Source organism: Oncorhynchus keta, chromosome 2 (assembly GCF_023373465.1).
Source record: "Oncorhynchus keta strain PuntledgeMale-10-30-2019 chromosome 2, Oket_V2, whole genome shotgun sequence".
Taxonomy (NCBI): Eukaryota; Metazoa; Chordata; class Actinopteri; order Salmoniformes; family Salmonidae; genus Oncorhynchus; species Oncorhynchus keta.
The window spans coordinates 41,777,034-41,789,883 of NC_068422.1; the positions used below are offsets into that span (position 1 = coordinate 41,777,034).

The window sequence follows — 12,850 nt, forward strand, 5'->3', positions numbered from 1 at the left end:
AATGGAATGGTATCAAACATGTGTTTGCTACCATTCCATTCACTCCATTCCAGCCATTATTAGGAGCCTAATATCAGGTATTTAGAATGCCACACTGTAATTTAGTCACTACAAAGAATTCAAATATGTTTTGTCTCATTGTCTACCTTGCTGCAAAGCTCAAAAACAACATCACTGGAGCGGATAATTCACAAAATTATAAATATTTTTCAACTACGGAAGGTTCAACCTGCAGTTGAGAGCTTGAGAAATGTAACCATGTTCTGAGGCGACACAGTTTTAGTTTATAATCAAGGGAGTAAAAAAAGCTTACTGTGTCTTTTGGAATATGATCGGGTATATCTAATTAATTTAAAAGTTTTAAAAAAATGGATGTACTAATGGAGATTGCCCCTTTAAATGAAACTGCAAGGTGTGTTTAATGAAATGTTTTATTTCACTTTTTTTCAACCAGGTAGGCCAGTTGAGAACAAGTTCTCATTCACAACTGCGACCTGGTCAAGATAAAGCAAAGCAGTGCGACACAAACAACACAGAGTTACACATGGAATAAACAAACGTACAGTCAATAACACAATAGAAAAAAGTCCATGTACAGTGTGTGCAAATGGCGTGAGAAGGCAAGGCAATGAATAGGTCGTAGTAGCGAAGTAATGACAATTTAGCAAATGAACACTGGGGTGATAGATGTGCAGATGATGATGTGCAAGTAGAAATCCTGGTGTGCAAAGGAGCAAAAAGTACATAAAAACAATTTGGGGATGAGGTAGGTAGATTGGATGGGCTATTTACAGATGGCTGTACAGCTACAGCGATCGGTTAGCTGCTCAGATAGCTGATGTTTAAAGTTAGTGAGGGAGATATGTCTCCAACTTCAGCAATTTTTGCAATTCGTTCCAGTCATTGGCAGCAGAGAACTGGAAGGAAAGGCACCCAAAGGAGGTGTTGGCTTTGGGGATGACCAGCGAGATATACCTGCTGGACCGCGTGCTACGGGTGGGTGTTGTTATCGTGACCAGTGAGCTGAGATAAGGTGGAGCTTTATCTTGCAAAGACATAGATGACCTGGAGCCAGTGGGTCTGGCGACGAATATGTCGCAGTGGTGGGTGGTTTATGGGGCTTTGGTGACAAAAAGGATGGCACTGTTATAGTCTGCATACAGTTTGCTGAGTAGAGTGTTGGAGGCTATTTTGTAAATGACATCGCCGAAGTCGAGGAACGGTAGGATAGTCAGTTTTACGAGGTTATGTTTGACGGCGTAAGTGAAACAGGCTTTGTTGTGAAATGGGAAGCCGATTCTAGATTTCATTTTGGATTAGAGATGTTTAATATGAGTCTGCAAGGAGAGTTTACAGTCTAGCACACCTAGGTATTTGTAGTTGTCCACATATTCTAAGTCAGAACCGTCAACAGAGTAGTGATGCTAGTCGGGCAGGCAGGTGCGGGCAGCGATCAGTTGAAAAGCATGCATTTAGTTTTACTAGCGTTTAAGAGCAGTTGGAGGCCACGGAAGGAGTGTTGTATGGCATTGACGCTCGTTTGGAGGTTTGTTAACACAGTGTTTAAAGAAGGGCCAGACGTATACTGTGTGTGTGTGTGTGTGTGTGTGTGTGTGTGTGTGTGTGTGTGTGTGTATGTGTATTCTCATTCATGTTTCTGTCTGTGTCCTCTGCTGCCTGAGGAGGTCCAGCTGTATGAGTTGCTCCAGGAAGCCAGAGTTTGTTTCGATGGATCTGCTCAGATAGAGAAAGGCTCTTGTAGACCATCAGATACCCCAGGGCCAGAGCATTGGATGCCCATGGCACAGTAAACAAACCCCTAAGCCTTCAGGACACACAGAGCATTATACCTTAGTAACCATTGTGTGTGTGTGTGTGTGTGCGTGTGTGTGTAATTGTGTGCGAGATGGATAGCTGAATAAGAGGAGAGAAGGATGAACTGAGACAAGCGAGGGATGAGAGGAGTGAGGGATGGCTGGTGGTCCGTCAGTGGGCTAATAGGAACTCCAGCAGCTCAGAGACAGATGGAGATTCATAGCACCGGTTCTTTAGAGACATGCTGACACCGTCTGGAGAGGAGGTGTGTGTTAGTTACAGAGACAGAAAAACCTAAGCAGAACAGAAAACAGTCTGGTCAACAACAATCAAACAAAACCTCTTTCCCATCTGATCCATGTCAACTTACCTTTAACAGGCAGCACAGCCCCTCTTACCGCGTCTGCTCCTCTTCATACACACACACGCACATGCACGCATACACACACACCCCCCTGCAGTTAGCTTCCAATTTTAGCATTCTGTAATTCTATACCTCCTCACCAGTGACGAAAGCATCCTCCAGAATATACTGGACAGATGACACTATTCATTATGTAAAGGTTTCACAGTTCTTAATATATTAGTAGTACACGCCTGAAAGTAATATAATAGACACCAATCTGAGAGAAAAAAAGTACCTTTTAAATTGTGTAATCTCATTATTAATGTTTCAACTGATATATTCCCAGGAGACAATGCTCAGCTGCACAACTCACAGCGGGCTCAACATGACAGTGAGCATTGATTGTCATGTGCCTTTCTTTTACTGAAGAGTGGCTTCCGTCTGGCCACTCTACCATAAAGGCCTGATTGGTGGAGTACTGCAGAGATGGTTGTCTTTCTGGAAGGTTCTCCCATCTCCACAGAGAAACTCTGGAGCTCTGTCAGAGTGACCATCAGGTTCTTCGTCACCTCCCTAACCAAGGCTCTTCTCCCCCGATTGCTCAGTTTGGCTAGGCGGCCATCTCTAGGAAGAGTCTTTGTGGTTCCAAACATCTTTCATTTAAGAATGATGGAGGCAATTGTGTTCTAGGGGACCTTCAATGCTGCAGAAATGTTTTGGTACCCTTCCCCAGATCTGTGCCTCAACACAATCCTGTCTCAGAGTTCTACGGACAATTCCTTCGACCTCATGGCTTGGTTTTTGCTCTGAACTGCACTGTCAACTGTGACCTGACCTTTTATAGACAGCCATGTGCCTTTCCAAATCATGTCCAATCAATTTAATTTACCAAAGGAGACTCCAATGAAGTTGTAGAAAGATCTCAAGGATGATCAATGGAAACAGGATGTGTAACGGATGTGAAACGGCGAGCTTAGTTAGTGGTGCGCGCTAAGTAGCGTTTCAATCGGTTACGTCACTTGCTCTGAGACCTTGAAGTAGTAGTTCCCCTTGCTCTGCAAGGGCTGCGGCTTTTGTGGAGCGATGGGTAACGATGCTTCGTGGGTGACTGTTGTTGATGTGTGCAGAAGGCCCCTGGTTCGCGCCCGGGTATGGGCGAGGGGACGGTTTAAAAGTATACTGTTACAGATGCACCTGAGCTCAATTTCGAGTCTCATACCAAAGGGTCTGAATACTTATGTAAATAAGTAATTTTTTTCATGTATAAATTTGCTAAAATCTATAAAAGCCTGTTTTTTCGATTTGTCATTATGGGGTATTGTGTGTAGATAGATTTTTTTTTAATGTAATATATTTTAGAATAAGGCTGTAATGTAACAAAATTTTGAAAAAGTCAAAGGGTCTGAATACTTTCCGAAGGCACTGTATCCATCAGAGAGAGGGTTACAATACAGGGTTGATTAATGAGAGATGGAAATGGAGAGAGAAGGGGAAAGAGAGAGAGAAAGAGCAGAGAAAGAAAGAGAGTCATGTAACAGGCAGGCATTATGCCACAGCTGAGGTCACCAGATGACAGGAGGGAGGAATGGAGGGGTGTGCATGTGTACTGTGTATGCGTGTTTATCATGTGTGGGTGTCAAAATGTATTGGTTGCGTACAGTTTTGCAGATGTTATTGCAGGTGCAGCGAAATGCTTATGTTTCTAGCTCCAACAATGCAGCAAATACAATAATAATACACACATACACCCCCCCCCAAAAAAGAAAAGAAATTAAGACATATCAGAACGAGCAATATAACACACATACTGTATGTGTGTGTGTGTCAGACCTGGGAAGAAAATTGTTGTATTTGTAGTTTATTTGAAAATACCAACTTTAAAAATACACAAGGCAGTTAGTTGAATATAGGCAATTATTAGTTAAATACACGAAAAGTAATTATTTCCTTTGGCATTCAAATACAGGTTTCAGAAAAACAAATCATATTTGAAGGTATTTGAACATTTGCGAGTTATTTGAAAACAAAAATATATATATTTGATGGCTGCCAAATATTATAACTATATAATCTGATATAACTACAACAGTTAGTTTAATTAATCTAAATCAGTAACCTTTTCTGAGTCAAGATCACTTCCTCAGTAAAAAATCAAGCCGAGATCCACCACTTTTTTAAAAAAACATGACTTACATTTTTTAAAACATTAACCTAATAAAAACTGTTCTGTAGGAAAGAGGCTGGGCAGTAGGCCTGATACATTATCACAGCATATTGGCTATATGCCTGGCCTGACAATATTGTTATTCTCAGACCATATTACAGGCTATTTCAAAACTCAACTTTTGGTAACAAAATAGATCGGTGGGTGTAGCACTTGAGAGTTACTGCTGAGCATTAATTTAAATAATTCACTTTTTTATTTTACTGGACTGATGGTACAAGCATCTTGTAAAATATTCCTCATATTAAAATAGACATTACGAGCTGCTAATAATAATAAAAACGCAGGGCTATCGATACACAGTCGCTAGGCCACTCAAGCACATTTTATGTTTTGTAATAGTGTTGACAGTGCTGAATAAAAAGTTAATCATGTACTCATTCGTAAAAACAGCAGCTATTTGGTGTATTCTTTGACAGTCTCTTTGTGGCCATGGTTTAAAAAGTTATTAAATCTTACGTAGGCTAATATCAATGTTTGCTGTGTCGGAGGTCTTGGAAGCGCAGTAGGCACGGTGATTTGAGCTATCGGATTGGCAAGCGAACTCTCACACACTCTCACGCTCCACAGACCTCCCGGTCCGCCGGGAGAGGCGGAGTTTGTTTTCAGACAAATTAAATGGTTCAAAATGGGAACACTTTGTTTACCCGGTGCGCAGGGCTTCTGAATCAATTCCACCGCGAATAAAAAACTAAATGTTTGGTGATCGACTAATAATGACTTGAAGATCGACCAGTTGGCGACTGGTGAAAATATCCAGTATGAGAATTTAATGTTATTGAGAATACTAACAGTAACTGCTAAAATATGTCAGTTAATTGTCTAAGGGAATTAAATATCCCTAAACTGCCTTCTTGAATCAACTACAGAAAAGGTAGGTGGAAAATCATGTTAATTTGTATTCTGAGTAAATTATCCCTTTAATGATAGCGTGTTTGATATTAAAACATATATTAAAAAGAGTTGCACACTACATATGATATATTTCGGGGATGTGTAGTATGTGTTTGAAACAAGAACTCTCAGATGGACAAAGAGGTTCAAATGTGTTTTTTTTCTAAGCATCCAACTTCTCGTTTGCAATGTTTACAAAGGGCTTTGAATTATTTTATGGAATCATAAAATTAATTGCAGCTTTTGACCTTCCAAGTTCTATGTTTTAAAGAGTCATACACTCTAAAAAAAGAAGAAGTTATGAATACTGTTGTGTGCATTTTTTGTATAATATCTGTATAATTACATTTTTGGGGGATTCATAAACTTCACCCTCTCTACACCTCTGAATATAACATGAAACCTGTTTGATCACTATGCCCTGCAAAATCATTCTGGTTATGGATAAAGAGAACATCAACACATTAAAATCAACACGCCAGAGGATATGTAGTTGAGCATCACAACTTATTTAGATTTATCTGTACAAAATATCATTGGTTTGACTTGATTTTCTACACCTGGGGCCTGTTCAGGAGATTGGAAATGTACAGAATGTTCAGATATAAATGCATTATGTACAACAAGTATGATCGACTGCAAGGTAGATTTGAATAGTGTAGGGAATTGTGTTTGCTCTATTCATTATATTTCTATCTGCAACATGCATTACCTGATACAGCCATGCTTTTAGTAATAATATTCAAAACTATAGTTATCCCAGGTCTGGTGTGTGTGTATTCAGTCCCTTCTCTCTCTGTGAAGAGTGTAGTCCAGATTAATAAGCTGCATTAGGAAGCCTCTGTTGGGGAACACCCATCGTTTTTGCTGCACCAGCCGGATGGCTGCCAGCAGAGGATGATGATGATGGATCATGAGGAAGGCTAGGACCAACGCAGCCGACCGACTCACTCCTACAGCACAGTGCACTAACACCTTGCCTAGGGAAGACAATAACATATATATACATACAGTCATGCATCAGTCACTCACACTCACGCACAGACAACACACACACACACCAGCTCACTGTATGGGTCGTGGCTTACCTCCTGACTTTAATGCCTGGTGGATGAACTGAGCAGCAGGGTGAAAGAAAGGTGAGAGGTCAAAGGTGGGTAGGTCATTGGCAGGAACACCGTAATAGCTGACTGTGGTACCGTAGTAATCATCACTGCCTTTACAACACATCTTACCATGGGCTGCATTCAGGACATGAGTGATGCCCAACTTCCACAGCTCATACTTGTTATGAGACATATACCTAGGAGAAACAACGTAGAGATATCACTACAATAACACACACCATCACGCACACACACACCAACAGTACATACTGATTCAGCCCATACCTATCATGAGACATGTAGCTGAGACACACAATATCCAAATATACGTGATGTGTAAGTATAGGTGTGTGCATGCACATGTGTGTGTCTGTGTAATTACGACTGGAAAAGCAGGTGTACTCACATATCCCCCAGGTATAGGTTGGGCCACACCTCGTCTCCGTGCCTACAGGAGCTCTGGGCTGAATGTAGCACCTCCTCCAGCTCCTCCAGAGATGGAGGCTCACACACATCTGGCTCACATTCACAACTCTGCCCAGTGTCACATGAGCCTGAGACACCTGACACACAACCCAGTAGCTCACCTGTCTTGCTGGACACTGTACTTGAAACTCCCTCACTGGCCATTGTAAAGCCTAAACATAAACAGTGATACGTCCTCAGCTTATACAGGCCTCGGACATAAACAGACCATTGCCTCTGTACTGCAAACTCTCCCTAGGCACACTTGTTTGCCTGGTGTGCCAGGTAGGAAGTGTTTTCAAGCTTGCGTTATGACAGAAAGTGACTGACATGAACAGATGGAACAGTCAGTGGTGTTGACTAAATCTATAACACCATCTTTATACCCCCTCTAGTGGACATTGAAGCCCAATGGCTTAAATGTCTGCAGGATTGAAGGAAGGAAGAATGCTATTACAACCCTACTACATCTCTGGCTGCATACAGCAGCAGACAGCATGATTCTTGAATGAAGAGTGAAAGTCTGAAACGCATTTAGGTTTGTCAGCAAATGTACTGATAACTAGTTTTCCCTTGTGTCTTTGTTGTCAGTTTTCATTTTATCTGACGCTTGAGAGCGCCACAATATAGTAGAGCGAAGCTTGTGACGTCATTTGAAAACAGGAGCTAAAATGGCAGCGACCATGAGCAACGTGGATGAAATTCGGAATAGAGTGATATTAGGTGAATTTGATATAAAAAATGTAAGTGATTTAAGATTATACAATAAAATTTGATAAATTAATATACTGTTTGTGTCTGAAATATATATGTGCAGATGTTATTGGAATGAACGGGTAGCCAACATTTGCTTGCGAAACATAATGTGTAGCTAACGCGTTAGCTAGCTAACGTTAGTACGGTAGAAAATACAACACAGTTCGCACACAGCATATTTCTCATGAAATATATGTACTGTGTTTAATACGCCAATAGATGAGTTGATCTGCGACGTATAAGTACTTTAACATTGTTCAAATGTTTCCAGGTTCATACAACAGATTACCCTGGCAATTATCCTGGCTACGATGACACATGGAACTTGCAGAAATTTCAAAAGGTACCTAACTTAGCTAGTTAGCTAACTATTATCATACTGGTCTAATTTTACATTCAGGTCTGTTAAGTGGAATGCCAATAATACCCTTTACGTCAATATTATGTATTTATTGCAGAATTTCAGAATCGACGTGGTGCAAATGGATGAGACTTCTCTGGAGTTCGACATGGTGGGCATAGATGCTGCTCTCGCCAATGCCTTTCGAAGGATATTGCTTGCAGAGGTAGCTACTAACTACTCAAATAGCGTCCTTTAAATAAAAAATATATAATAAGTGGTGTTTATGTTTTATATGGTACATAGCAACATGACGTGTATTAATACGCCCTCTCCTAGGTCCCCACTATGGCTGTTGAGAAGGTGCTTATTTACAACAACACATCTATCATTCAGGATGAGATCCTTGCCCACAGGCTGGGCTTGATCCCTATCAAGGCTGACCCACGACTGTTCGAGTACAGAAGCGCAGGTACATTTATGCTGCATACCTTGTCTCCACTTCCTCTGACAATGTTAACACAACGTTCCAAGACTTGTCTTGTAGAGGGTCACTGCCAACTACATCAGTTTTAAGGCATTCGTGCTTTTCCCAGGGGACGAGGAAGGCACAGAAATCGACACAATTCAACTTCAACTGAAGATCAAATGCACCAGGAACCCCAGAGCCACCAAAGACTCTGCTGACCCCCGGGAACTTTACCTGAATCACATGGGTAGGTAAGGCCGTGGACTGGGGCCAGCCAAGCATAAGTGGTCACTGGACGCTCAGTGGCCCCATTAGGATGTTGGTGGGAGTCTCAACTTACTGTTGAGAGTTAGAATAGTAGAATACACAAAGTGCTAGTTTAAAATGTGGTTGTGCGTCAGTTGTTTTTATGTCAGTCACTGACTCACTCAATTAGCCATGTCAGCAAACAATTTTTAGATTAAGTTAGTCAAGCCAGTTATCTAAACCTGTCCTAATAATTGTCGAATACCGACCAGGCACGCAGGGCACATGCCCTATTGATTTTTGGAGTCATTCTCATGTGATTAACATGGCATAAGTCATGGGAAAATGTGTAGAATTGCAGGAGATATGCTTTAAAACTGCAAAAATGTCTCTGTCCCATGGTAAAATGAGTAGAATTGTATTACATTTTTTACACCGTTTTTTCTCAGTGTACTCTAAGGACATGAAGTGGGCCCCTATTGGGAACCAAGCTGATGTGTTTGCAGATGCCAACATCGGTCCAGTACATGGGGACATCCTTCTGGCGCAGCTCCGGCCTGGACAGGAGCTGGATATAGTCATGCACTGTGTGAAAGGCATTGGTGAGAGGACTTTCTCTGCAAAATGTTATAATGTCTGCACAATGGCAATCTGATGACAGTTTAACTTTTCTCAAGCACTGTAACCAGTGATGTAGTATACAATTTAAATAATGTGGGTAAATGCTGATATTTGTCTGAATAAGTTAATTCTCCCAGTATTTTCAATGCATTTTTAGCAATGCGTGGGTAAACACTCGTCCAAATAAAAATACTTTATGTTAATTTACCCTCGCTACGCCGTTGCCTGTCGCTACAGATCTACGTTATATTCTGTTGAAATTAGTGATCTTTCTTAGCTGTTCTGGTGGCTTAATCCTATGCTCTATGTTTCCAGGTCAAGACCACGCCAAGTTTTCACCTGTGGCTACAGCCAGTTACAGACTCCTTCCTGAGATCACACTAATGGAAACAGTGGAGGGGGAGAAAGCAGAGCGACTAAAACGCTGCTTCTCACCTGGAGTCATTGAAGTGGAGAACCATGGGGGTAAAACAGTAGCTATAACATTTTGAAGCATTGTCCTTTGCACATACTGAAATTGTACTTTTACTGTAGCTATTTAAGTTCCATGTAGTTAATTCTCCATCTCCGTCTCAGGAAAGGTTGTTGCCAAGGTGGTGAACAGCCGCTTAGATACCTGCAGTAGGGAGGTTCTCCGACATGACGACCTCAAGAATGCTGTGAAACTTGCAAGAGTGCGGGACCACTTTATCTGTAGGTACCCAGTGAATTTAGACATCACTATGTTTTGTGAATTTGTGAAATGTACAGTCATAATGTCTAGTAAACTCAGCATAAAAACAAACTTCCTTTTTTCAGGACCTTGTCTTTCAAAGATAATTTGTAAAAGTCCAAATAACTTCACAGATCTTCATTGTAAAGGGTTTAAACACAGTTTCACATGCTTGTTCAATGAACCATAAACAATTAATGAACATGCACCTGTGGAACGGTCGTTAAGACACTAAGAGCTTAGAGACAGTAGGCAATTAAGGTCACAGTTATGAAAACTTAGGACATTAAAGAGTCCTTTCTACTGACTCTGAAAAACACCAAAAGAGAGATGCCCAGGGTCCTTGCTCATCTGCGTGAACGTGCCTTAGGCATGCTGCAAGGGGGCATGAGGACTGCAGATATGGCCAGGGTAATAAATTGCAATGTCCGAAATTGTGAGATGCCTAAGACAGCGCTACAGGGATTTGGGACGGACGGCTGTTACATGTGGTCTGCCTCGCAGTGGCAGACCACATGTAACAACAGCAGGACAGGTTCAGGATGGCAACAACTGCCCGAGTTACACCAGGAAAGCACAATCCCTCCATCAGTGCTCAGACTGTCTGCAATAGGCTGAGAAAAGCTGGACTGAGGGCTTGTAGGCCTGTTGTAAGGTAGGTCCTCACCAGACATCACCAGCAAAATGTGCTCTTCACTGACAAGTCGCAGTTTTATCTCACTAGCAGTGATGGTCGGATTCATGTTTATCGTCGAAGGAATGAGCGTAACACCGTGGCCTGTACTCTGGAGTGGGATCGATTTGGAGGTGGAGTGTCTGTCATGGTCTGGGACGGTGTGTCAGAGTATCATCGGCTTGTTGACATTGCAGGCAATCTCAACGCTGTGCGTTACAGGGAAGACATCCTCCTCCTTCATGTGGTACCCTTCCTGCAGGCTCATCCTGACATGACCCTCCAACATGACAATGTCACCAGCCATACTGCTCATTCTGTGTGTGATTTCCTGCAAGACAGGAATGTCAGTGTTCTGCCATGGCCAGCAACGAGCCCGGATCTCAATCCCATTGAGCGCGTCTGGGACCTGTTGGATCGGAGGGTGAGGGCCATTCCTCTCAGAAATGTCTGGGAACTTGCAGGTGCCTTGGTGGAAGAGTGGGGTAACATCTCACAGCAAGAACACTGACTGTTAATTTTGACCCCCCCCTCCCCCTTTTGTTCGGGGGCACATTATTCAATTTCTGTTAGTCACATTTCTGTGGAACTTGTTCAGTTTGTCTGTTGTTGAATCTTATGTTCATACAAATATTTACACGTTAGGTTTGCTGAAAATAAACGCAGTTGACCCGTGAGAGGATGTTTTTTTGCTAAGTTTAGTATGTTTGCAAGGGTTGTGGGAAGGGGGTTGGGGGAATTAAGGCTTTAGATTTTGGTTACTTTTTATTTTTTATTTTAGGTTTTCACTCAGTCCTGTTTTTAAACTTTTTTCTTTATTTTTTCCGAACATCCCATTTTTGTTGAACATAAAAATGTTAAAACCACACCAGGAGACCACTTTTGAGGTCTGGGAAACATGTATGAAATTGACTTTTGCTTCAGCTATCCCTTAATTCAGATACATATTCAGGTACATATGAACGTGATCGAGTTTGCAAAACAAATGCCCACAGGATTGCTGCAAATAATAATTATATAATTCTGCCAGGTAGATAGAACTAGCTACAAAGTAACCTATTCAAGGTTTTTGGGAAAGCCTTTCCATCTATCAGAAGACCGATCATTAGCATAGCTATATATTTTTTCCTGTTAAATATTTTGTTGTGGTGGCAACAATTTAGCAGCGGCGATGCACTGCTGCTAAATGAATATGAGGGTAACACTGCCCATATTGTTGTGCACTGTAGAAGCTAATTGATTTTTCTCAGTGATTCTAGTACTTTATTTGTTTAGTATAGTTTGTCATTCTGTGCATGAACACTGTCAACCATCCTGTCTTTCCTCTTTCCCATACAGTTTCTGTAGAATCCACTGGCATCCTGGCACCTGATGTCCTGGTCACAGAGGCCATCAAAGTTCTCATGACCAAGTGTCAGCGATTCCTCAGTGAACTCGATTCCACAGAGATGGAATAAGAGCTATTAAGTTGGACCAAATGGAAATACCCACTACAGGGGTTGGATATATGCGTATGTTGAGCCGGTGTGCAACATGCTTTGGATAGTAGAATACAACACCAGTTGGAATAGCAGAACAATGCGGGAATGCTGAGGATGCTTTATTTTAGATTAACTAGACTATGGATTCGTTTGTTCAAATATGTACCCAGCATGACTTTGTCATCCTCAAATAGTTGTGCTACTTATATATTTTGTATTCTGATTCATGCTAATGTCACTTGCAAATCCTTATGGCTCACCCATGTCATTAGCCTATTTGTAGAATTCTGCCTGAATTCTGTCCTTTTGGGTATACAATAAAAATAGGTTGTCTTTACTGAATGAAGATGGATTTAAAACTAATTTTGTCAATGGCGGGATTGGCTCTTCTCAACCAGGTGCACAGTTATGTGTTGTGTTCTGTATGGACTTGTTTCATGAAACAATAAAGGTAAAGCATATTACTCTAAATACTGATGTTGCAACATCTGTGCATACTTTACAATTTAGCAGATGTTATCTAGATTAATTACAGGGCCAATTAGGGTTAAGTGCCTTGCCCAAGGGAACATTGACATCTGTGGGTATCTGCATTTGTGGGTCACAGCTACCTTAAACAAAATGGGCCGCGGTATTTTTGTGCATTCAAATTGCCATCGATAAAATGCAATTGTGCTCGTTGTCCGTAGTTTATGCTTTCAC

The 12,850-nt window shown here is 41.5% G+C and overlaps 2 protein-coding genes across 4 annotated transcripts; one reads left to right on the forward strand and one right to left on the reverse strand.

Moving 5' to 3' along the window:
- The first annotated feature begins 5,102 nt into the window (after nt 1-5,102).
- Nucleotides 5,103-12,619, forward strand: polr1c (RNA polymerase I and III subunit C). Of its 3 annotated transcripts, none has more exons than XM_035797346.2 (9): nt 5,103-5,259; nt 7,878-7,949; nt 8,065-8,172; nt 8,286-8,418; nt 8,543-8,662; nt 9,111-9,263; nt 9,598-9,747; nt 9,859-9,975; nt 12,006-12,619. In XM_035797346.2, the coding sequence occupies exons 3-9, from the start codon at nt 8,089-8,091 to the stop codon at nt 12,122-12,124; spliced, it is 876 nt and encodes a 291-aa protein (XP_035653239.1). In that variant the 5' UTR covers nt 5,103-5,259; nt 7,878-7,949; nt 8,065-8,088; the 3' UTR covers nt 12,125-12,619. The 3 variants fall into 3 exon arrangements, with proteins under 3 accessions (XP_035653239.1, XP_035653246.1, XP_035653231.1); XM_035797353.2 differs by lacking the exon at nt 5,103-5,259 and adding an exon at nt 7,263-7,388; XM_035797338.2 differs by lacking the exon at nt 5,103-5,259 and adding an exon at nt 7,417-7,593.
- LOC118400463 (dual specificity protein phosphatase 13-like) lies at nt 5,255-7,123 on the reverse strand. Its single transcript, XM_035797366.2, has 3 exons — nt 6,792-7,123; nt 6,368-6,582; nt 5,255-6,259 (listed from the first exon to the last, which is right to left on the reverse strand). The coding sequence occupies exons 1-3, from the start codon at nt 7,013-7,015 to the stop codon at nt 6,060-6,062; spliced, it is 639 nt and encodes a 212-aa protein (XP_035653259.1). The 5' UTR covers nt 7,016-7,123; the 3' UTR covers nt 5,255-6,059.
- Nucleotides 12,620-12,850: the final 231 nt, after the last annotated feature.